Source organism: Lemur catta, chromosome 1 (genome assembly GCF_020740605.2).
Source record: "Lemur catta isolate mLemCat1 chromosome 1, mLemCat1.pri, whole genome shotgun sequence".
NCBI lineage: Eukaryota > Metazoa > Chordata > Mammalia > Primates > Lemuridae > Lemur > Lemur catta.
Genome location: NC_059128.1, coordinates 145,634,924 through 145,661,595, shown reverse-complemented (window position 1 = coordinate 145,661,595; position 26,672 = coordinate 145,634,924). Strand labels below are relative to the sequence as shown.

At 40.7% G+C, this 26,672-nt stretch overlaps 1 protein-coding gene across 1 annotated transcript in view; it reads right to left on the bottom strand.

Moving 5' to 3' along the window:
• Positions 1-26,672, bottom strand: part of TRANK1 (tetratricopeptide repeat and ankyrin repeat containing 1) — a 76,924-nt gene that overhangs the window by 25,716 nt on the left and 24,536 nt on the right. Inside the window, exons 8-13 of the mRNA XM_045537044.1 lie at positions 24,751-24,921; positions 14,862-15,023; positions 7,906-8,160; positions 6,111-6,287; positions 2,588-5,470; positions 18-217 (exon numbers count right to left, since the gene is read on the bottom strand). Of these exons, the coding sequence (XP_045393000.1) occupies positions 18-217; positions 2,588-5,470; positions 6,111-6,287; positions 7,906-8,160; positions 14,862-15,023; positions 24,751-24,921 (3,848 nt within the window). The remainder of the gene's footprint in view (positions 1-17; positions 218-2,587; positions 5,471-6,110; positions 6,288-7,905; positions 8,161-14,861; positions 15,024-24,750; positions 24,922-26,672) is intronic.

The following is a 26,672-nucleotide window of genomic DNA, read 5'->3' as shown; positions in this document are numbered from 1 at the left end:
AATCCGAAGAAGTTTACCTGGTGGGCTCCAAATTCAATGGGCTGGGTTTTCCTTTTATTCCCTCGTAGCAAAATTGCCAAGTCACTTACACTACAAGACTCTAGGACAGTTGGTTTGGGACCATCAAAGAGGCCAGAATCCCTTGGAAGGCGATCAAAAGATTCTGGGAAATAGAACTGAAGTAAGTCTACTACTCCAGATGCCAGATTGAGGATTCCTGGGATAAAACAGAAAACCTATGTCAGACATTGTATAACATGGCTGAGTTTTTCGGTTATTTTGGGGGTGGGGGATGGTTTTGGGTTTTTTTCTGAGAACCAGATTTGGGGGATATATGACAGGATGTATGACTACAAGACTATTTCCAGTTTCCACTGGATTATCACTGTAGCCCCAAGCCACACTACTATGGGTGCGATGGGTGAAGGCAGAGATGTGCTGCTGTGCTCAGAGGGTTTTGTGGGATCTCATTCCCAACCTATATTCATATTAGAGAAAATTACCTCACAAAGAAGAGTCAAAGCAGAAATGTAAACTAAACAATTAGACCTCATATAAGGGGCTATTATAACCTATGGTAAGAAAACAAGAATTACCCTGTCCCCTTCTCATTGGTGCTTACAGCACAGGAAGCAACATTGCCATGGTAACAGCAGTGCTGAATATTAGCCGGGGACAGCAACCAAGGCCTCTGTCAACCCTTTTCTATCAGGTTTATACCCAGTTGAGAGAGGACTACACTAAGAAAAATTGTCAGAGCAGGAGAGATTTTCCAAAGACCTTTTCTCCCTGGGTCCCATGCCTTCTCTAAACCTAAAGTGATACTGATAGTGACATTCACTGAATGCCTACCATAAAATAGGTGCCTTCATAAAAATCATCCTGTTTAATCCCCCCAAAACAAATCCTCACAACAACTCCATGACACTAATGAGACAATTTCACTTTTACAAATGGATTCCGAGGTCTGATAAGTTAATGAACGCCTCCAAGTGATGGAATTTGAAGCTGGATTGAATACAGATCTTCCTGGGTCTCTCCACTACTCTTAGAGGCCATGTGCCCTTTGCCTAATATCCAATAAAACACAATGGTCTAGGTAGAACACCATGAAATGGGCCTGTGTGTCCCCATTGCTATTATCAAACAGTAAAGATATATTTTACTATCCAATACTACTATTATTAAAAGTATATAATATAAAGCAATCATGAGCACAAGTGGAAACCGCTGAACCTAAGCAAATCAACTGGTATTGTGGTCCCCTCCCCATCAACAGCTAGCAAGGGCCAAAGATCTAGCTACATTAATGGAAGAATCAGAAAAGGGCATGAAAGTGTTCACTGCAGTGGAAAAACTGGAATCCACTTAAATGTCCTTCTAGGGGACTAGATAAGTCATTTTGATAAAATCACAACAGTTCAATCATAGAAAGGAATGAAGTGCTAACACATGCTATAACGTGGATAAACCTTATAAACATTATGCTAAGTGCAAGAAACCAGACACAAAGGCCACATAGTGTATGATTCCATTCCTATGATATGTCCACAATAGGAAAATCCATAGAAACAGAAAGATGAGTCATTGCCATAGAGTGGGAAGAGGGGGGCAATGAATAGTGATTATGGGGTTTTTTGGGGGTGGTGAAAATGTTCTGGAATTAGATAACAATGATGGTTGCACAACCTTGTGAATATACTAAAAACTACTAAATTGTGCGTTTCAAATCGGTGAATTTTTTGCTATGTGAGTCTCAACGTATGGATTAGAGTTCCACATTATCAATATGTTTATGAAATCCCAAAAAACATTAGGCAAAAATCCACAGTTACAGAAGGATATGTCAGGCATGATCCCATTAAATAGTTTCTAAATATATAAAATAATACTCCATATTGATCATGGCTACTTGTAGGACATAGGAGGTGAATTTATTAGTATCTATAAACTATAATGAAAATATTCTGGCATTGGTACCATGTTATTTAAACCCTTTGTGCCTCACTTCCCTCCTTTGTAAAATGGGACTGATGCCTACCCTGTAGGGTTGGTGTGAAGATTAAGCACAGGTGCTATATGTAAACTGCTTAGCATCATGCCTGGCACAGAGAAGGGGCATAACTGATATATAAATTGAAAGCACCTGAGTGTGTGTTAGCTCCCACTATCTCCCGACCCCCTTTGTTTTGTTTAACCTTGGGAGAAAAGCTGCTTTAAAAATTAATGACTTGTAACTGGTATATTACTTTATATAGAATAAGCAAGTATTTCCAAAGTTTTTAAACAAAAGTTCTCAAGCAGTTTAAGTGTTCCCTTGAAATGTTTTCATGTCACGGCAAGCTCCTTAAGATAGAATTACTTAAAGCTCCGTTTCTACCCAAACATAGATTGAATTATCAACTTAGGAATGAGCAGTAGCAAAATCATAAGATAGCTTGTTGATGACTATATTTACTAACAAACCCCAAAATACTACCCTTACTTCAGCTGCAAAAACCTAACAAGAATTAGCCTGCAGCTTCAAAAGTAGCCCAAGGTCTGTGCCAAAGCACCACCAGTAAGCAAGCCCAAGGCCTGGACCTACCCGAGTGGGACCTGTAATTCTGGTACAGCTGGTGGATCTTCTTGGGCTTCCGGACAGCACACCGCTTGTCTACGGTGTTTCTGCTGGCGTAGTGGAACAGAGAGCGCAGATCACTGAAGCGGAAGGCCACACCCTTCATGATGCTCTGGGCCGTGTCCCCGGTGAGGAACATGGCATTGGGGTCGTTGATGCATTTCATCAGCAGTGCTAGCTCAGCTTGAGTAAAGTCCTGAATCTCATCACCGTAGAGCTCGTGGATGGACCATGGGAGTACTTTGAGCTTGGATAGCCTCCGGGACAGGTTATACAGAACATCTTCTTCATCAAAATAACCTTTCTGGGATCTGATTTGCTGATATACACAAAAAAGACTATAGATTTTGCTCCGGTCTTCCTTGAAATTGGGGGACCGTTTCCTCCCTAATTTCTTATATGCTTCTTCAGTGAGTCTCCCCTGGGGACAGCTGAGGGCCTCAAAAGAACCCTTCAAAAAAGATTTTATTTCTTTCCAAATCAGTGCAGGGTTGTAGGAGGTCTTCCCTTTGACCATTTTGGGCCATATTTCATTGGTGAACACCTCAAACGTCACGTACACCCGGGGATCGCTGTCACCTGCTCGCATTTCTGCAGCTTTATCCTCCTCACTGTAGTCCCCGTCCACCTCAGCCTCTTCCTCGTCCTCTTGCCAATTGGGAATGGGCAACTCTTCCTGAGTGGACCATCCTACAATGGTTCTTTTCAAGCTTCCATCTTCATTTCTCAGGAAAAATGGTTTTGGCAGAGAAGCATCAAGCAGGAGGAGCAGCTGTTTTGAAGTGACAAACAGAGGAAAGTTCTCATCCCTCAGGTCCTGCAGTTTGTGAATGTTAGGTTCCAGTGGTCTGTAGTGACTAGTAGCCTTGGTAGACTTGGAAAGCTCAATGAAATTCCTTTGTACCTCCTGGCACAGGACGTGGTTCTTGGTCACGAAGATCTGATGTAAATGCTCCAGCTGCTGGGGATGTCCTGGTGCACATACTTCTGCTGCTTGGCTGACCCCCACTGGCTCCATACCAGCTCCCCCAGCACAGGCTTTGCTCTCCTGTTCCTCATCTATGCTGTCTACTGTTTTCTCTTTGATGGAAACTTCCTCTTCCTCATCCTCTTCCTCCTCCTCCCCACCTGGACCCTCTTTTCCAGGTTCCACTTCCAACTTTCTCTTTGGCAAGATCTGTTTGTCCAGTAACGGGCTGCCTGCCTGCTCAGCCTTTTCCCAGTAAATGTGGAATTTCTTCCACAACCTGTATAAGCAGCAGGTTGTCTTCCCAGTGCCACTCCGCCCAATGAGGATGATGGGCTCCAGTGGCCTGGGGTTGAGGTCAATCACCGCATACTCCAGCTCACCCACCCGGAAGGGGTACTCCACCATCGCTGTCATGTCATTGAGGATGTTGAAGGCCATGTTGGTGCTGAAGCTGTGGAACTTCATGATGTTATACTCTGTCTCCACTGCACTGGCTGGGGGAAAGTACTCAGGATCGGCATGCTCCCTGCTCTTCTCTGCCTCTGTGTCCTCCACATAGCAGCGGGGTATACGCTTTTGGATTTTCATGTTAGCTGACACCTGGCCTTTATTGATACCTTTCAGCTTCTTCCTCAGGACACAGGACAAGCCCCGGTTGTAGGCACTGCAAATAGCCCTGATGGAATCTGCCAGTTTGCAGTGATCTAAGACGATGTCCCAAATCCGGATGATTTCTGTGTAGACTCGCCCCGACTTCTCCATAGAGTCTGTGTTCCACTCTGTAGCAACGATCTTCTCTGGCTTCTCACTGCATCGAGGGGAGAAGTCGATAGCGAGCTCCCACAGCATCCGGGCTCCTTTGTCCAGCTTAGCTTCAAAGAGCTGGATGCTTCCTTTCAGGTGCTTCAATCGCTTCTGCAGGCCCTGGGTCCACTCACCATTCCCCAGCTGCTGAATAGCAAGGATAATTTTCTTCTTTATGACCTTGGTCATGACCTTACTGGACAGCTTCTTCAGCATTTCTGAAGTGCACTCAATCTCCCAGGTCATGTTATCAAAGTCCTGGAGGCAAGCCTCGATCTCCTGCATGCTCCAGTCACCCTGATCATCACTGCCCTCCCTCTGTCTGTTACCAGCAGGAATGAGCTGCGAGGCCCCAAGGCCAGCCTGACCATGTCCTTCCCCTGCCTCAGGCACAGCAGGATTGTGCCCATTACAGTCAGAGCCTCCAGCATCCAGGGTTTGCTGGAGCTCATCTTTCTTTCCTTCCATGCCAGCTCTTGCCTCCAGTGGCTCAGAGCACTGGGGACAGTCCTCTGGGACAGATGTATCCACTTCAACCTTCTGAATCAAAACCATGATATCCTGCACAAGGCGATCTCTCAGACAATGCGGCTCCTTCCTAGTCACCTGGGCATCTGGGAAAGTCTCCCAGCTGTCAAGGACTATACCTCCTTCAGATAAGGTTCTGAAAGTGGTGTTGCATGGCAGTGATTTGAATGAACCTTGGGACTTAAGCTGAGACATCTGACCAGGGGCAGCAGACCTTGAGAGTTTCCCCAGGTGAGCAGCAGAGTCCTGTCGGCCTCTCCGCCTGCTTTCCATCAGAGCTTTGTTCCAGGCCAAGAGCAAAGAGTCGGTCTTTTTAATCCGGTGCCGTGCATCTTTGCCCTCTTTGTTCTTCAGGTTGAAGTTGATGTCAAACTTTACCAGCAGGTCTATCAGCTTCTTTGTGCGTTTCAGCATGCCTTTCTGAAAGAGGATGTGCATCAGCGTATTCCCATTGCTATCCTGGATGTTGGGGTTGAGGTAGTAAAATTCGGTGGGATTGAACCAGAACAGATCCAACAGGTGACTAAGAAAGCTAAAACCGATGTCAGCTAAAAGACACAAACAAAACGCTGTGAGTGCTGAGCCACTCTTCTTGGAGGAGAACAGACCCTGGGTTTGAGAGACATGCCAGCCTGTGGCATCTCAGAACTCTAGACTCCCCAAAATATCTGATACCCATTAAATAACACAATGGTTCTCAAACAAGGGCAATTTGCTCCCCAGGGGACATTTGGCAATGTCTGAAAACATTTCTGGTTATTATAACCAGGGTGGTGCCACTGAGAGCTAGCAGGTAGAGATCAGGCATACTGCTAAATATCCTACAATGCACAAGATAGCCCCTTACAACAAAGAATTATCCAGCCCAAATGTTAATAGTACCTCCTGAAATAGCCTTGTAATATTCTGGCAAGATCCTTTATGTCAGGATTCTTGAAAATGGTGTAAACAGAAAGTATTTGTCAGCTATCAAAGGCCAACTTTGGGACTTAAGAATTCTAATCAGCCCACCCTCACCATTCACCATGATGGTCACTGCTTCCCATCACGATACAGGTGAAGGCCAGGAGATGTGGGCCTTTTTCAGATCATTTGTTTTCTCAAAAGGAAAGACCAAAAAGCATAGCATCAGTTCTAATATCCAGCTTCCCCTTCAAGAAAAAGAGCACTTATAAAACAAAGGCTTACCTTTGATATCTAGAAAGATGTAGAGTGCTGCATGCAAAGGAGTATCACCTTCTGTTAGAGAAATACCACGGGCGTCTGCACCCTTGGTCAGGAGAAGAAAAGCCAACTCGAAGTCCTTGCGTTTCAGGCACATGGCAAGCGGTCTCTCCTGGCTCTCCTGGAGACCCTCGGGCAAGGCTGGGAGAGGGCAGAAGGGAAGGGCACTGTGAGCGACACCCCTGTGAGGAGGCACAGCCTAGCTTGCCTGATGAGGGAGGGGCCACTTCGGCCATTCAGTTACAAGGGAAGAGTTGATACAGACCTGACTTTCAAGACCCTCTGACCACCACACTTTCTGGGAGACAAAGGCTTCCCAGAGCCCAGATCCTTCAAGTGCCCTGTGTGGGGGCCATGCCCCACCACCTCTCCAGCTCCCCATCTTGTCCCACCACAAGAGCATAGTTCGGACCATCAGCATTGCCCTGCAGTGAGGACAGGACATGAGAATAACTAAAACCCCAGTGCTTGCCTAACACCATACCTGACACAACTGGTATGAGGACCCTTGCTCCTACACCCTTGCTCCTACCCTCAACAACTTCCATCTTCCCTGATGACTTTCCACCCCCACATCACCTTCCTATTAGCTCAGTCCACACAGCCTCTCTGCACTGAGGCTCCCTGACCATCACCAGAAGGCAGACCCACCACTGCAGACCTGCAGCCCTCCTGCACACGCCTCCAGCAGCTGTACATTCACCTCTGTGGACTCGGTTCCTAGCAACTGATCCTGGGAGGTGCTCTATAAGTGCTCACTGAATCAAGGAATAAAACAGGAATTCCAAAGCAGCTGTAGTTTCCAGGCAAAGGAAGTAACATGCCATGTAATAAAGAGGTTTGAAGAAATGAATTGGAGAAGGCACTCCGTCTACCTTCTGAAGCCTGTGGGTGGAAGCAACACAGAAAGGCTCTGCACTGTGTATGGCACTTCGAGGACTGAGGACCAATGTGCTATTGCTCCTTATGAAGGCCATTTCCCCTTACAGAGCAGAGCAAGCAGAAAACCACACAGCCAAGGTACCATTTCAAAAGCCTGCATACATTGACTCATTTAATATTCAAAACAAGCCTAAGAAAGAGGGACTACCATCATTCCTATTTTACAAATGAGGCGATAAAGGCATAAATAGCCTGCCCAGGGCCGCACAGTTTGTAGTGGCATTAGTGGAGGTGTGAGGGATGGGGTGGGAGAAAGTTAGTGTTTCTAATTAGTTTGAAAATAAAACCAATCAAGCAAGATGTCTGCACACTCCAGACACGCACCCAGCCATGTAGGACTGTTCTGTTTAAAGCAGCAGATGCTTCCACCCACCAATTATTTGGCTGTTTCTTTAAAATCAAGCATCTCCAATCCTAAACTGTTGATTAGAAAAGAATGCCACAAGAGTTGACAAGGATACACACAGCATATCCCATGCAAGGAAAAGTCTAGCCAGAGGTCAGGAGGAGATGACCGCTGTGGGGTAAAACAGCCCAGGACCATCCACATACCTGATTTCTTCATACAAAAAAAAAAGGGAAGTGGAGGGGAGAAGGGGAGTAACTGGAATTCACAAAAATGCAGAGTTCCTATGGGGCAACTCACTCATGGGGCAGTAACCTCCACTATTGTTTCAAAACAAGAAGATACAGATGATAGAATGAGGTAGAAAGTCATGGTGTCTCCAAAAGCAGAGGAAAGGCAGGCAGTGGCCTGGACTCCCCTGTCTGGACACGTTAGACAATTCTCCAGTGCTTATCATCTAGTCATTCTCACCTCCACAGTCTATCAGGCAGCTCAGGAGCTGAGTCTTTCGCTTGTCCCAGGCGCTGAGGTGGGGGATGATGGTACAGATGTCTATGTCTGACAAGTTGCAGTCTTTGATGAGGCAATCTCGGAGTGGTGGCTTCCCGCTTACTTTGCCAGTCAGTAGCAGAAGCACTTCTGGCCATTTCTGTTTTTCCAGTAAGAACTTGATTAAGGTGTTGGCACAGTCTCGATTAATGTCACAGACCAGGTCACGAGGAATTTCTTTAAAAATAAAAATAAACCACACTCCAAAAATATTCATATAATTTCTCTTCCTCCCTCAACTACATCCACACATAATTAACATGGATTATAGGTCAGTATTTTTAAGCACTGAGGAAAATATAAACAAATAATTAATTACTTTGGGCATGCTAGGTAACCACTTGTGAACATCAGTGTAAGCACTGACCTTGAGACCTTTTGAAAAAGTTAGAAATGCCCTATAAAGAGTACAGAGCCCTGCCCAAGGGGACAGCAGATGATAATTGTGCCTTAAGGCAGAATATTTGAGTTTCAGGTATTCTATTGAGATCAAAAGGGCAAAAGCCTGACTTAAATTTTGTATATTAACAGTGTGTCCTGTTTAATAAACACTGAAATACAGTGAGATACTACAGAATAATTAAAAAGTTGAGAGTTGAAGGTTAATGGTTAGGGGGTGGTTTACCCCTCAATTATTAATTTTTTTTCAGCTTATTACGGGGGTACAAAAGTTCAGGTTATATATATTGCCCATGTCCCCCCATCCCCCCGAGTCTGAGCTTCAAGCGTGTCCATTCCCTAGATAGTGCACATTGCACTCATCATGTAGGTATACACCCATCCTGCCCCCCACCCCCATCCCCCCGAGTCAGAACTTCAAGTGTGTCCATTCCCTAGACAGTGCACATCGCACTCATCACGTAGGTATACACCCATCCCCTCCCCCCACACCCATCTCCTCCAGTCAGAACTTCAAGCGTGTCCATTCCCCAGACAGTGTGCATCCCACTCATCAAGTGGATATACACCCATCCCCTCCCCCCAGCCCCTACCTCTGTCCGATACCCAATTGGTGTTATTCCCAAATGTGCACTTAGGTGATGATCAGGGAAACCAATTTGCTGGTGAGTACATGTGGTGCTTACTTTTCCATTCTTGGGATACTTCACTTAATAGAATGGGTTCCAACTCTCTCCAGGAGAACCAAAGAGATGCCATATCACCGTTATTTCTAATAGCTGAATAATACTCCATGGTATACATATACCACATTTTACTAATCCATTCATGAATTGATGGCCATTTGGGTTGTTTCCACATCTTTGCAATTGTGAATTGTCCTGCTATAAACATTCGGGTGCAGGTGTCTTTTTTATAGAATGACTTTTGTTCTTCGGGGTAGATGCCCAATAATGGGATTGCTGGATCGAATGGTAGGTCTACTTGAATCTGTTTAAGGTATCTCCATATTGCTTTCTACAGGGCTGTACTAGTTTACAGTCCCACCAGCAGTGTATGAGTGTTCCTGTCTCTCCGCTTCCACGCCAACATGTGTTGTTTTGGGACTTTTTGATAAAGGCCATTCTCACTGGAATTAAGTGATATCTCACTGTGGTTTTGATTTGGATTTCCCTGATGATTAAAGATGTTGAACATTTTTTCATATGTTTGTTAGCCATTCTTATATCTTCTTTTGAAAAATTTCTATTCATGTCCTTTGCCCACTTTTTGATAGGGTTGTTTGATTTTTTCTTACTGACTTTCCTGAGTTCTAAATAGATTCTTGTTATCAGTCCTTTATCTGATGTGTAGTATGCAAAAATTTTTTCCCATTCTGTACATTGTCTGTTTACTCTCGTGACTGTTTCTTTGGCTGTGCAGAAGCTTTTTAATTTAAGCAGGTCCCATTTATTTATTTTTGTTGTTGCTGTGATTGCCTTAGGGGACTTCTTCATAAATTCTTTGCCTAGGCCAATGTATGTAAGAGTCTTTCCTACATTTTCTTCTAGAATTCTAATAGTTTCCCACCTAAGGTTTAAGTCTGTTATCCACCATGATTTGATTTTTGTGAGAGGTGAAAGCTGTGGGTCCTGTTTTAGTCTTCTACATGTGGCTATCCAGTTTTCCAAGCACCATTTATTGAATAAGGAATCTTTTCCCCAGAGTATGTTTTTGTCTGCTTTGTCGAAGATTAGATGGCTATATGAGGATAGTTTTATATTTGGATTTTCTGTTCTGTTCCACTGGTCTGCACCCAACTTAGGTGTACCCAGATTCATAAAGCAAACCCTACTTAATCTGAACAAAACAATAGATAACAATACTATAATAGCCCCAGACTTTAACACGATGCTGACAGTACAGGACAGATCCTCCAAACAAAAAATAAACAAAGAAATAATGGACTTAAATAGAATGCTAGAACAAATGGGCCTGACTGACATCTACAGGACATTCTACCCAAAATCCACTGAATACACTTTCTTCTCATCAGCTCATGGGACATTCTCCAAGATTGACCATATCCTAGGACATAAAGTATGTCTTAAAAAATTTAAAAAAATAGAAATTATACCATGCATCTTCTCAGATCACAGCGGAATAAAAGTAATAATGAACCCTAACAGAAATTCTCATTCCTACTCAAAGTCATGGAAGCTAAACAACCTTCTCCTGAACAATTATTTTATCAATGAAGAAATCAAGATGGAAATCAAAAGATTCTTTGAATTAAACGACAAAGGAGACACAACTTATCAAAATCTGTGGGACACAGCTAAAGCAGTCCTGAGAGGAAAATTTATTTCCATAAATGCCTATATCAAAAAGACAGAAAACTTACAAATAGACAATCTAATGAATAGACACAAAGAGCTGGAAAAGGAAGAACAGACCGACCCCAAACCCAGCAGGAGAGAAATTATTAAGATCATATCAGAACTAAATGAAAAGGACAACAAAAAATCCCTAAGGGAGATTAATAAGTCAAAAAGTTGGTTCTTTGAAAAGATAAACAAAATAGACACACCTCTGGCAAGACTAACCAAGAGCAGGAAAGAAAAATCTCTAATAACCTCCATCAGGAACGTGAAAGGAGAAATCACGACCGATGCCACAGAGATACATGATATCATCTATGAATTCTACAAAAATCTTTATGCACACAAATTGGAAAATGTGGAGGAAATGGACAAATTTTTAGAAACACACAGCCTTTCCAGGCTCAACCAGGAAGAAATAGAATTCCTGAATAGACCAATATCTAGATCTGAAATTGAAATAGCAATAAAAAACCTTCCCAAAAAGAAAAGCCCTGGACCAGATGGGTTCACACCTGAATTTTACCATACCTACAACGAAGAACTGGTGCCCATCCTACATAAACTATTCTCCAACACCGAGAAGGATGGGATCCTCCCCAACACATTTTACCAAGCCAACATAATTTTGACACCAAAACCAGGAAAGGATGCAAAAAAAAAAAAGAAAACTACAGACCAATATCCCTTATGAATATAGATGTAAAAATTCTCAATAAAATCCTAGCAAATCAAATCCAAGTGCTTATCAAAAAAATAATCCATCACGACCAAGTGGGCTTCATCCCAGAGATGCAGGGATGGTTTAACATACGCAAATCTGTAAATGTAATTCACCACATTAATAGAAGCAAAGATAAAGACCATATGATCCTCTCAATAGATGCAGAAAAAGCATTTGATAAAATTCAACACCCTTTTATGATAAGAACACTTAACAAAATAGGCATAGACGGGGCCTATCTAAAAATGATACAAGCCATATATGAGAAACCCACAGCCAACATCATACTAAATGGGGAAAAATTGAAAACATTCCCACTTCGAACTGGAACCAGACAAGGCTGCCCACTGTCCCCATTACTTTTCAACATAGTATTGGAAGTCCTTGTGAAAGCTATCAGACAAGAGAGCAGAATCAAGGGAGTCCAAATAGGGACAGAAGAGATCAAACTCTCACTCTTTGCTGATGATATGATGTTATATCTAGAAAACCCCAAGGATTCAACCAAGAGACTCCTGGAATTGATCAATGAATTCAGTAAAGTCTCAGGATACAAAATCAATACACACAAATCAGAGGCATTCATATATGCCAATAATGGTCAAATGGAGAACCAAATTAAGGACTCAATACCCTTCAAAATAGCAACAAAGAAAATAAAATACCTAGGAATACATTTAACTAAGGAGGTAAAGGACCTCTATAGGGAGAACTACAAAACACTGAGGAAGGAAATCGCAGAGCATGTAAATAGGTGGAAAACCATACCATGCTCGTGGATCGGAAGAATCAACATTGTTAAAATGTCTGTACTGCTCAAAGTGATCTACAGATTCAATGTAATCCCTATTAAATTACCAACATCGTTTTTCACAGATATAGAAAAAATAATTTTACACTTTGTATGGAACCAGAGAAGACCCCATTTAGCAAAAGTAATTTTAAGCAACAAAAACAAAATGGGAGGTATTAATTTGCCAGACTTCAAACTATACTACAAGGATGTAATTATTAAAACTGCTTGGAATTCTTAATTTTTATCACGATATATGAGTGTTTCCATCTGATCTTTGATGTCCAGAGATAGCATAACTATTATTCCATTTCATAATGCTGGTTAATCTTAAGGGTAGAAAACTTTTAAATAGATCTTCAGTAAGCAGATGGTCAAATTTAACAAATAAAGATATAAGATCCCAGTTAAGTTTGAATTTCAGACGAACAACAAATAAAATTTTTATGTAAGCATATACAGGAAATATTTAGGACATATTTATACTAAATTATTCATTGCTTCTCTGAAATTCAAATTCAACTGGGCATTCTGTATTTTGTCTGGCAACACTACCAGTAAGAAAGCAGGCAGGGAGAGCAGAAGGGGAGAAATCAAGGATTACCTAAACAAGAGCAACTTGATTTGCATTTGCTAGTTTTTGCTTCCCATCCTTTGCTAAGTTTTCTAAAATGAATATTCATTTTAATATTCAAAATATTCATTTTAAAATAATAAAACATTAAATGTAGGCTAGTCTATCATCTTATTTTAATAGGAATAAGAATAAAAGTATAAAAGGCAAACTTTTAAAATAGGCATTTGCAATTTTTGTTCCCTAGGATCTATTTGCTCATCTTTTCGTAACAGCACTCTCCCACCCTCCAGCACTCTCTGTTAAGGTAGGATGGGACAGGGAAGCACATAATTTGGACCTAAGCCAATCAAGACTCTCCATCCCCCTGACCACAGGTATTGGTTCAGAGGTACACACTGTAATCAAAAGTGAAAACAATGATATTTATTTAAACCGCTGAGAGAGAGATGGAGCCACAAGTCTGGAAATGCTGCGCAAGTCATAAATTAGAATCCTCATTTTCATCTCCACAGAAAGTCTGAGATGGAAGACAACCAGAGGATAGCTGAGTTGAAAGATGGGAGATAATGTGTCCTAGTGACATTGGTTAGATACCTGAAGCCAGCTTTACTTGAAACTAGCTCTGGCATTTCTATTATAAGAGTCAAAAAAGTGATTTTTGCCAATGTAAGCCATTTGAGTCTGTCACTTCCAGTAGAAATAGCTCTAAAATATTCAACTCTATGGCCAATTAAGGATACAAAGAGGAGAGAAAGAAGAAAAGTAAAGAGAGAAAAAAAGAAGAATCTGGTAGATTAGAGACCTACTCAACTCTGCAAGAGAGTTGGGGAAAAGGGCTTCAGTAAAGATACAAATAGGGAATAGAGAGGAAAAGGAAAGTAACCTAGCCAAAGTGAGAGAAAGAAGAACCCACACCAATACCCTACAGAGAAACAGTGAAAGCATGGGAACACAGATCAAAGACAAAAAGGACATTCAAGAAGTAGCATTCCCATCTTGTGGGCTTTATGAGATTTTTACCAAATACCAACAAATCAGGTTTTATTTTCACAACCCTAAGGATAAACACAGACAGTCTTCATGGGTCACGAGGCAAATGAAACCAAAGGCTCCCTAGACATAGTTTGCACGTGTTGTCTGTATCTAATAGATCCCACCCAAGGTGGCACCATCCTAGAGTCTTCTATCTTTGTGGTTTGTGCTATTTATCTTTGATCCATCCTTATCCAAGAAAGCAAGGCCAGTCTGACAACCTAGCCTCATCTCAACCTACCCTAACAGCTAATGAGTATTAGCATTGTATACACAGGATGTTCGACTAAGTGCTCTGCATCCATTATCTTATGATTTAAGTTCCCCAGCCAAGGCAGGGGGGATGAAGAGACTGAAGCATAAAGAGGATAATTAATTGGCCCAAGGTCACAGATCTGGTAAGTGGTGGCACCAAATGCTAAACTCCAAGCCTTAAATACTTTTATCTGCTGTATACCCTGAAAAGTATTTTTGGTTCCTCTGGCCATGGCTTCATACATTCTTTGTAAAATTGAGACATTTTAGCCTTATGTCAATTTCAAAAATGCTAAATTTCACCTACTTAGGATTTCTGGAATCTTCCCTAATTATCTAAATTTTGTCAGCCAAAGTTCTTTTCTAGAAGTTTCCTGATTTCCCCACAATGGAAAAAAAGGAACAATTCTACAATAACTTTATTTTCCAATATTAGCCAGTATCTATAGTAGAGACAGAGATCTGTGGTATTTAAAAAATGACAGTATATACAAAGAGTAACTCTAGTAGGATACAGTAAAAACTAGTAACAAAGGTTACCGGGGGTGGGATTTAGAGACTGAAGTTCAGGAGTACATAATATACTTTTCACTGAAGAATATTCTGTGCTGTTTGAATGTTTTACATGTAGATACATTACTTTTATTTTTAAAAATTAATTTTTAAAAAGTTATTAGAAAAGAGTTTCAATGGACATAAATCATCTTTAACACAACTGAATGTTGTGAAAAACATTACCTTGCAGAGAAGAAAGGAGGAACAAGAACCTCTGAACTACCTCTTGCTTCAGAAAGTTTTGATGCAATAACTGGTTTCCTGAGTTCATGTACTTCACCAGATGCTCCAAGGCCTTCCTGAAAACGTCGCTCTCACTAATGGGCCCATCGCCATTGCTGAGTCCTACAAAACAGCACCAGGTGATGCTTCCGAATACAGAAATTGCAGCTGCAGTAGATCACAAAAATAACCACAATTCTTCAGCCCTCCAGATATCCCCATGCTTTGCAAGGTGACTTTGCTGCTCTTCCCATCAAGAAGTGATTCTGGCCTGGCTTCATGACTTGCTATGACCAATAGAATGCAGTAGATGTGATCTTTTGTGCTAAGAAGCCTGGTATAGGTCTATTGGCTCTCTTAAGACACTGGCCTCTATCATGTGAACAAGTCGATAGCCTGCTGAGAGATAACAGGCAATATAGAACAAAGAGAAATCATCCTAATTGTCCAAACTGAGGCTGCATAAAAGTGAAAGAACCCAGCAAAGACTGCAGATACTTGAAGGAGTTCACGTAAGGCCATAAGAACAGCCCAGACAAAATTGCTGACCTGCAAGATGATAAGCTAAATAAATGCTTGTTGTCTTAAGCCACTAAATTTTGGGGTTATTTTGTTATTCAGCAATATACAATTGATAGAACAATTCAGGGAGTGATAGCAGAAAGACAGCTTAACACAATGGCAACATCCAACGACGTGCCAGCCACCCAAACTTCTATGGCTTATAGGCAAGTGTAAAACATCAAGTTAGTAAGGAGCCATCTCTCTGGCTAGCAAAGGAAAAATAGTATCCCCTTGGTTCAATTTATTTAAGAAAGTAGTCATGCCATGATGAGAAAACACCTACTGATAAAGTGTTAAAAAAGGACAAACTCTTTATTTGGTATCAGATTATACACTCAAAAAGCATTCTTAGTTAAAATGGAATCTTACTGAAAAGATAGGGGAGCAAAACGGGATTATTTTTTTCCATATCAAATGAAAAGCACCTGGCCCACAGTAGAAGGGCTATCATGGTCGTGAAGAGATGAATGAATATTCAATGTCATGCTCTACCACAGTGAGAACACTTTAAAAGAGATGGACTTTGGAAAATGGGAAATAAATTAAAAGTATCCCATCTAGGCCGGGCACGGTGGCTCACGCCTGTAATCCTAGCCCTCTGGGAGGCCGAGGCGGGTGGATCGCTCGAGGTCAGGAGTTCGAGACCAGCCTGAGTGAGACACCATCTCTACTAAAAATAGAAAGAAATTATCTGGCCAACTAAAAATATATATAGCAAAAAAAATTAGCCGGGCATGGTGGCGCATGCCTGTAGTCCCAGCTACTTGGGAGGCTGAGGAAGTAGGATCACTTAAGCCGAGGAGTTTGAGGTCGCTGTGAGCTAGGCTGACGCCACGGCACTCACTCTAGCCCGGGCAACAAAGTGAGACTCTGTCTCAGAAAAAAAAAAAAGTATCCCATCTTTATTCTGGTTCCCCAGCAGCAGACCCTAAGTCAAGGATTTTTGTGCAAGTAGTTTATTAAAAAGAGGAATACCACTAAGGCAGCAGGGTAAGTAGGATAAGGGTGGGTGAGGAAGCCAAGGAAGTGTGTGAGCTCCAGCAAAGTCCCACAGAGGGTGGCCTCAGCCTGACCCTACAGGGAAGCTCTGGAGTATGAGTCACACCTCACAGTTGTGCCCATGCAAGGCAAGGGAAATGGGCTTTCACAGGGACTCACATCTATCAATCACTGACTACAGGCTGCTTTGAGAGAATGTAAATTACCAGGCACTTCTGGTTTGAAGGAGCATGAACAAAACAGTCTTCATAAGCCCAAAGACATTCCCTTGAGAATAAGCCTTAGGTGCTGGGTTTTCAAAATGAAGGCACACCAATTATTAGGGAGCACAAAGAAATGGTAAAAGGGATCCAAGGAGATCCAGAAAGAGCTCCATTATCTGCTACATCTTCTGATCACACATCTTCTGATCACATTTCAACAAATCAAGTCAGAATGGCCAAAACATATACTTACTCACTTCTGGGGCAAACATTCATTGCTCTCTCTAATCAAGAGAGCTTCAGGTGCCAGGCAGAAACAGGATCCACTATCACACCAACCCCCAAAGAGAAAATGATAACCATTCGGCAAAGGAAGACCCACATCACCTTAGCTGGAAGCTCACTCTGAGATGAAAAACATGTGTGGTATAACAATATCTGGCTTGTACTCCTGGACTGTGTCCTTCCACCTTCACCCTAAAATAACTATGAAGACACAAAAAACCATGAAAATTCACAGTGCAGAAAAAATGGTGCCCTTGGTAAAGGAGAAACTTCCTTCAATATCAAGCTGATGGAAACTTGCTGCTTGTCTCCCTGCACCATGCCACCAAAAGTTTTTCGGAAATATCATTCTTCCCACGGGAAAATTAGTTTAGTATAAAAGTCACATGAAAATGAATAGAAATGTACCAAGTACAAGAACACAGACAATTAGATGCAGCTGTATAATAAATACATGATTACATGGTTCAGACTAGTTAAGAACGCAGTTATAGATCAGAGAAAGCTCCAAACATCAGGAGAGAAATCAAAGAATGACATAGAAGGAAAGTTGCTAAATACTGACAAATGGTATCCCTGGGTAGGAAGGCTGTGGGTGATTTATTTATTTCACTAAACTTTTCTGGCTTTTTTTCTAAATTTCCTGTAAGCTTAATAAGAGACAAAAGAAACATCAGGATACATTATAATCACAGTTTTCTAAAAGATGACTATGTAAGTACTAAACAACAACAAAAGATTGAATAAAAATATTCCAAAGTGCAATTACAACAAATTTTGTTGTTATATAAAACTATACTTTTACAAAATTTCTACAGTGATCCTACTTAGCAAATACCATGGGTCCTCAAAATAACATTTCATTCAATGTCATCTCATTGTAACACTGATGAGAAAACAAATCAATTCCCAGCAAAGGCCACTGTGTGGAGTTTGCACATTCTCCCCATAGTTGTGTGGGTTGTGGGTTTTCTCTGGGTACTGTGTTTCCTTCTACATCCCAAAGATGTGCATGTTAGGTGAACCGGTGTGTCTAAATTGCCCCAGGATGAGTGAGTGTGAGTGAATGAGGGAAGATGTCATATTTTCTAAGCATCCTTTCTGTTAGCATATTCAGACTCTTGAGCGTAGGCTAGAAAGTGATGGCACACAGAACAAACTTAGCTTGAAAAGTATGTGTGTCTTGAATATAGTTTCGCCATGTTTTTAAAACAATGGAAATCAAAATGAAATGAAACCAGTATGTTAAAGAGATATTTGCATTCCCATGTACATTGCAGGATTATTCACAATAGCCAAGATATGGAATCAATCTAAGTATCCATCAATGGATGAATGAGTAAAGAAAATGTGGGGTGGGGTGTGTGTGTGTGTGTGTGTGTGTGTGTGTGTGTGTGTGTGTGTGTAAGTGTATAGTAGAATACTATCCAGCCTTTAAAAAGACAGAAATCCTTTCATTTGTGACAACACGGATGAGCCTGGAGGACATTATGCTAAGTAAACTAAGCCAGGCACAGAAGGACAAATACCACATAATCTTACTTATATGTGGAATCAAAAAAAGTTGAACTTACAGAAACAGAAAGCAGAACGGTGGTTACCAAGGGCTAGGGGGCAGGGAGTATCAGGGAAATGTCTGTCAAAGAATACAAAATTTCAGTTAGACAGGAGGAGTAAGTTTAAGAGATCTAATGAACATGGTGACTATAGTTAATAACAATGTACTGTATTCTTGAAAATTGCTAAGTAGATTCTAAATGTTCTCACCACAAAAAAAATGAGAAGTATATGAGGTAACAGATACATTAATTAGCTTGATTTAGCCATTCCACAATGTACCTGGAATAACATTCCTGGAGTAACTGGTCCTCAAAGTCATTTTTGTTCAGTGTCGTTTTGTTATAAACATTGATGTCCCGGCAATGTCTGTGTGGAGTTTGCACGTACTCTCCTTGTCTGTGTGAGTTTTCTCTGAGTACTCTGGTTTCCTCTCACATCCCAAAGATGTACACATTAGGTGAATTGCTGTGTTTCAATTGTCCCAGTGTGAGTGAGCGTGGGCAGGGGGGTGTCCTGCAATGGGATGGCTTCCTATCCACAGCTACCTCCTGCCTGGTACCCTTAGCTGCTGGTAGAGGCTCTGACTCTACCTAAAATCCTAAGCTGGAATCACTGGGTAAATAATTATCTTACTGTTTGTATTAAACATTCTTAAACATAAATATTGCTCACATTTATTTCAATGTTTAATATTAGAATTGTTTTGGTCTTTAAAAGTTTGGTAATGTTTTTGCGAGAGGAAATATGCTTTATGAACTTAACTCTTGTTTATATATATCAGTTAGCCAATGATAAAACTGGTTTCATCATGTGTCATTTTGCTTAAAGTTGAAGTTTCGTATTACCTATTGATATCTTTCTAGAAGAAGTTAAGTGAGAACTTACTGTATATGTAAGCAGATTTGACACTAAAAATTAAAAAGATCTAGCTGGGCATGGTGGTTCTCACATGTAGTCCAAGGTACTTGAGAGGCTGAGGTGGGAGGATCGCTTGAGGAGTTCAAGGCTGCAATGAGCTATAATTGTGCCACTGCACTCCAGCCTGGGTGACAAAGCGAGACCCCATCTCTTGAAAAAATAAAAACAAGATCTTCTGAAGTTACAGCAGTGTTTGGAAGTATCAGAAAATAGAAACAAACCATTTCAAAAAGAGAGATCTCACTTTCGCCCAAAATCTCTCAAGCTATAAAAGGCAAAAAATTCTTAAGTTTTATTACACACATTTTTATTAATTTATATCTATATACTCATCCTATTTTTATAAAAGAAAATAAAAATGTATAACCCTAAATGCATGTAATAAAACTAAATTGCAAAAACCACAAATAATTTTTATAGTAGGTGGGTTTATAGAGAATTTTTTCCTATATTTCATAAATTTTCTTAAAAAATAAAAATATTGGTTTTATAAAAAAAATGATGATGAACATCTTGTAAGTTAATACCCCATGCCTGCATATACTGAAAACAAGCATCACCCTGGAGCTGAGCACACAGCCGAAAGCAGCTAGCTCCCCACTAGAGGACCAGAGAAAAGGACTCAGAGGCCTGGATTTGAGCACACTTGAAGAAAAGGCCAATCACTAGTGAATCAGAGAGAAGATCACAAACAATTGTGAAAAAAACAAAGGCTCCAATCTTGCTGTTCTTGGTCCTAAGGAACAAGCTGACTAGCAACAGCAGCTAAAGAAAGTGGACATGTTGCCATCTGGTGGTGACCATGAAAGGCGGTTAAAGACAGTTCTATAATCTTGACTATTTAGGATTAAAGCCTTGGTCCTCAAAGTGGTTCCTGGCATCCCATGGCAGCTGGTAAGAAATGCATAATCCCAGGTCTCACCTTGAACCTGCTGAATCAAAATGTACATTTTAAAAGGCTCCCAAATGATTCATATGCATGTTAACTTGGGGAAGCACTGGTTTAGAGAAGAGCAGAAATCTTCAGCAAAACCCTTTATTTCTCAGGCTTTATTTCTCATCTAGATGCCAAAAGTAGCCCTATCCAAAGAGATCAGCAAAATGGAGTACAGCTACCTTCAGGAAGAATCATGGGAGAAAGCATCTTTTATCCTAGCCTATAAATTGGAATATTCATTCATCTAGGTACAAAACAACCCATGTCCTAATGGTGCTATACTCAGGAGCACAGATATTAAAAAAAAAAAATCATCAAGTCAGACTCCTTGGTCAGGAACAAGGGTACAAACCCCCAGTAGCAGCTTTTCCAAAGATAATGCTTCCATGGGTCCCTTTAATGGATGCGGATGGGGAGGGAATAAGGTCCATAAAAACAAAGTAGAGGCTGGGCACTCTGGCTCATGCCTATAAACCTGGCACTATGGGAGGCCAAGGTGAGAGGGTTGCTTGAGGCCAGGAGTTCAAGACCAGCCTGGGAAACATAGTGAGACCCTGTCTCTACCAAAAAATAAGAGATAAAAAAAAGTAGATCCACCTTCATTTCCATGACCCAGGGCCTCTCCTTTGACTTCCCTACTGTCTTCTCAACTACTACTCTGGATAGAAAGACCTTTTAGGGGATAAGGTCTAAAACTACACTGTCCCGCACAGTGGCCACTAACTTAAAGTTAATTACAGAAAATTAAATTTCAGTCCTTCAGATGCACAAGCCATACACATTTCAACTGCTGAACAGTTACATGTAAATAACACGTACCATACCAGACAGAGTAGGTATAGAATATTTCCATCATCTCAGAAAATTATATTGCATAGAACTGGTCTAGAAAGATCCCCAAGCTCCACCTTAGGTTTTAAAGTTTGTGCAACTTGCAAAATCTTAGAAACAAAATGTATGCATATGACCCTATATAACCCTATGTAGGTATAAAGGAACAGTGATATTCAGTACATAATTCCATTCAGAGATCATTACATACAGAGATCATATTCAGACACTGACTTCTACAAGGGTTCCACTGCTAAGAGTACTTTGGGAAATATAGGAAGATTCTACCTCGCTAGCCCTTTCTGATTAACTGTCATCCTCTTCTTTTTAAATTTTTATTAGTTCTTTTCACTTTTAACTCAATGTTTTTCTGTAGGCTTATAATATTCCTAAATAGGCAAGAAAATATTTCTGGTCAATGGTCTGGAAAACTTTAAAGTAATCAAAAATTCAACAAGTCTACCGTGGAGTATTGGGGGCTTCAGACTTGACTGCACACGCTACCATCACAGGCTCCCCAGTGAGCTGAACGACAAGCCTGGGACGATGCACATTCCTCTCCTGCATGCTCTTCTGCCAAGCAAGTGTAGCTGAACTCTCATGAGTAATAAGGGGACAAGCTGAGATTTTACAGTCTCTTCTCTTGGTTCCAAACTCAGGCTCCAGATTTAACTGGCGAAGGAGAGAGTAGAAGGGAGAGCAAGAACCCTGTCTCAGAAGATGAGGTGTTTTCTAGGATTAACAGATATTCAAAGATTCTACTATACAAGAAAACCAAAAACATCAAAACTTTAAAAACTAAACAAAAATGAATAACTTATGCTAAAGACTGCAACACTAAATAGAATGTACACAGTATTTTAAGAATTAAGATTAAAATTAATAAAAGATAAATTTGGGCCGGGCGCAGTGGCTCATGCCTGTAATCCTAGCACTCTGGGAGGCCGAGGCAGGAGGATTGCTTGAGCTCAGGAGTTCGAGAGCAGCCTGAGCAAAAGCGAGACCCCGTCTCTACTAAAAATAGAAATAAATTATATGGACAGCTAAAAATATATATAGAAAAAATTAGCCAGGCATGGTAGCACATGCCTGTAGTCCCAGCTACTCGGGAGGCTGAGGCAGTAGGATCGCTTGAGCACAGGAGTTTGAGGTTGCTGTGAGCTAGGCTGATGCCACGGCACTCTAGCCCGGGCAACAGAGTAAGATGCTGTCTCAAAAAAAAAAAAAAGATAAATTTGCAAGCAAATCAGCCATTTTCTACCACTAACTAGCAGTCCTTTGTTGTCATTTTAAAACCTGGAGATTTATTGGCAAAGCAACCTGTTACTTTCAATTTCTCAATTTGTGGAAACCATCTGAAACCGAGATTACAGGCACAAGCTCTCAGAAAGCATTTCACAATAGCTTATTAATAATATTACCTCACAGAAGAAATCACAATTCCCTAAAACATGAGGTCGTTTACAAACTAAACATGGTATGTCACTCTTTAAAAGAACATCCAAAAAAAAAAAAAAAACGAGAACTCTGCAAATACATTTCCTCATTCTTATGGTCTCATGGAAATGACAGAAGATATTTAAAATAAATAAATAAAATTAAAACATAAATGGGGGGATGGAGGGTGGGGGAGAAGTGTTTAAAAAGCAGCTTCTATCCCCAGCCTGTCAGACTGAATCCCAACCCAATACACACCCCCTACAGGCTGCCTTCAACTTCCTGCCCACTTGCCCATTCAAGGGAGGGAGTGTTTCCAGGGAAACATACATAAATAACTGCAGGAAATGCACACTAGCCACCTACTAAATATTAATCAACCTAGTCCTTCAATCATAAATACAAACCATACAAAAAATCAGAAGACAATTAGGGGAAAGCAATAGCACAAAAAAGGCAAGAAGATGAGTCAACTAACTCCAAAAGTAACATAAATAATTCAGAGAAGAGAGGAGATAGTTTTTTTAATTCTCATTAATTTTCTTAAATGCAATTCAAGAAGATGTGGCAAATGTAAAACAAGAATAAGCTGTTACAGATAAGAAAAAAATCAGAACAAGAGTTCTTAGAAATTAAAACTATGATTTGCCAAATTAAAAAATGTAGAAATGGACAAGCTGAATTGCAAAAGGAAAAGCTAAAGACCAAGTTAAAGACCTGGGAAGAAGAAAGGAGATAAAGAATATTAGGAAGAAGTAGAGAGACATGTATTATGAATTCAAGAAGCTCAACCATTTAATAGTAATGGCAAAGAGAGAAAAGAGAACTTGGAGGGCAACAAATAATAGAAGATAATTTCCCTGAGCTAAGACAGATAGATTTAAAGGGATCAACAGATACCGAGCAAGAAGAATCTAGATACATCCCAGGGAAATTTCAGAATTCCAAGGACAGAGAAAATCCTAAGAAAGGAAAAACAATGAGACTAACATCTGACTTCTAATCAGTAGCAATGGGGGCTAGAAGACAATAAAACAATTTCTTCGAAGTTGTGAGGAACAAGATTTATTTGCATATTTAATAAATATAAAATACCAAGGACTGATAAACACACTAAGAAGGCTGCCATTAAACTATGACATGTCACTGATTGTAAAAGACATTCCAGTTTCAACAATGTTAAAATATGGAGGGAAATACAACTCACTATGGATGAAATACAATGCCTATATTCAGATAAATTATCAATCAATATGAGGATAAAATAAAGACAGTTTCAAAAACTCCTTAAGTTCACTATTCACACCTCCTCCATAAAAAACTTACTTAAGCAGGTAATCTAGCAGATCAAGAAAGAAATCTATGCAGATAACATGAACCACAAGAGTCATGTATGAGTGCAACTACAGGAAGCATAAAAATAGCTATATGTTTCATTAAACTGGGATGCTTAAAGGGTATCACATTTCAAGAGCAAGTTTTGGGGACATTTGGTGATTCTGTTCTATGGGTCCAGTCATGTCACTAGTTGCAGAAAGAATTATATTTACATAATCATACCACCATGCAAATGCCATTCACTGGTTTTCAATTTTTAGAATCTATCTAAAGATGAAACATAGAAAACTTACAGTTAAGAAATAGAATGTTAATGATAAAAATAACATTACTAGACAAAATCCAACAAGTAGGACTGACACAGCCAAGCACTTCATCTTATATAGCAGAGTCTGTCAACAGATGCTGTCCCAAAGTGGTAAATCAAGAAATAGAGATACAGGTGTATATTAAATTATTGGCAGTAATTGTTTCTGAGAAGTAGGCATGATTTTTATGTCCTATTGTGTCTTAATGTTCTTCTTTTTTTTCTATGTGCATGCATGAAAAAAATTACCCATACTGTCCAAAGGTGGACACGGGTAAGTTCCCAGAATGTCATAGACATTCTCTAAATAAGAGTTGTCTCATTCTACCTTTCAAAAAAAGCGAACAAGTTTTCCAAAGATTGGGAGGTCTCACTTCCATCAAGTGTGCCAAGAACAGAAAAAGTGATTTGTATCTAATATCACAGAATCAATTTTAAGTCCCCCAAAAGTTAATCCACTGGAAGCTGTACCTGACAAGTCCATAGAACACATAGCCAGCTTTTCCAAGTGACTGTTGATTTTCTCGATGGCTTTGAAGTTCTTATTCCTCTTCAGGACATCCACAGCAGAGCGAGACTGTCCATCCAGCAAAGTGGGATCTGCTCCAAAGCGCAGGAGCATCTGCACATCCTCTGTTTGTCCTAGGGCAGGCCAAAATGAGAAATGGGGATTGTCATGATTCCTTCCATAAGGAGATGTCCCCATGAGTGCTCTTCTTCCCAGTTTCCTGCCTGGGCAGCCCAGGGTAAGAGGACCAGGGTCCCTCTGTTTATAGAACCTGAACTGCCAGGCTCGGGGCAGGCCACCCAACTCCCCTGAAGCAAAGAGTTCTGTGTGGAGTGGGAAGGACAATGGCTTTTAAAAGGTTCAGAAGTGCGCTCCTCTCTACCTTTCTCCCCTCTCCTTGGCAACAAGCTAGGAGAAGGGGAATCTGGTTACTAGGCAACAGTTACAGCTGTAAGGATAACAGCAAGCTGTGACTTCAGCTTTCTTTATTCCCTAGAGAGGAAACAGAATATTCTTCCAGAAAAAAGCCCACATGGGGACAGGAGAAGAAAGTGGCAATTGCTTTGGCATCACGAGTTTTTTGTTGTCACTGTTACCACCTTCCCAGCCCCAACCCTCTGTCTGTCAACTCCATCTGCTGCTCTGATGTGTCTATTGCCAACCATTAAGGTATCTCTGTGATCACAGATACGACAATTTGCAGACTGAAACAGGTATATCCCTGGGGTTACACCAAGACTTACATAAGCAGAGAGAGTTAAACAAATCAGTGCCTGATCTCCAACTTTCATACATAAGCTTTCCTAAAATTCACCTCCTGACAAGGCACCTTTATTCCAGGTATCTTCCTGCTCAGGGGGTTCTCCTTCCCCATCTCTCCAGTCACAAACTCTCCTCCCACTTTACAAAAAAAATTTTTTTTAAATAAAATCATACTTCCTACCCATGGAGAATCCCACTGTGGTAGGCAGAATTCGCAGATGTGTAGGCACACCTTCTCCCTGTTATTCAGTCAAACACTAATCTAAATTCTGCTGTGATGAGACTCTGCAAAAATAATTAAGGTCCCAAATCAGCTGACCTTAAGATAGGGAGATTACCTAGGTGGGCCTGACCTAATCACATGAGTCCTAAAGGTCAACATTCTAGAGGTCAGAGACGGAAGAGTTCAGAGACTGGAAGTATGAGAGGGAGATGCACAAGAAATTCTCCTCTGCTGGTTTTGAGAATATAGGGAACCACAGAACAAGGAATATGTGTGGCCTGTAGAAGCTGAGAGCAGCCCCTGGCTGCTAGCCAGTAGGGAAATGGGAACCTCAGTCAAAGAACTGGATCCTCTCACAACCATGTGAACTTGAAAGATGGCCTACAACTCCAGATGAGAACACAGCCTAAGCCAACACTTTGATTTCAGCCTTGCAAGACAATGACCAGAAAACTCAGAACACCATGCTTTATTCATGACCTATAGAACTGTGAGCTAATAAATGGGTGTTGTTTTAAGCCACTAAGTATATGGTCATTTGTTACATAACATACAAAACTAATACAATTACTACAGTACACTGCTCCAAAGGAGGTAAAAACTCCTGACCTTCAAGGTATCAACCCAAGGGACAATTTAAACTAACTGATGCCTCCAAAGCCCCTTTTAAAAGGCATTACGATCCACCACCTACTTACCTACCTCTAAAATTGTATTTTTATGTTTAATAATTATAGACAATTTTGCCATATTTATGTTGTTCAGATAAGCTATGTAGTAATAATTTTTGTACTAATTCAATACAGAAAAAATTTAACCCTTAGAGCCTTATGATAACAGAAATGTTTTAAAAGTAGTTATACAAGTACATTTGTTCCAGAAGAGTATCACTGGATGACC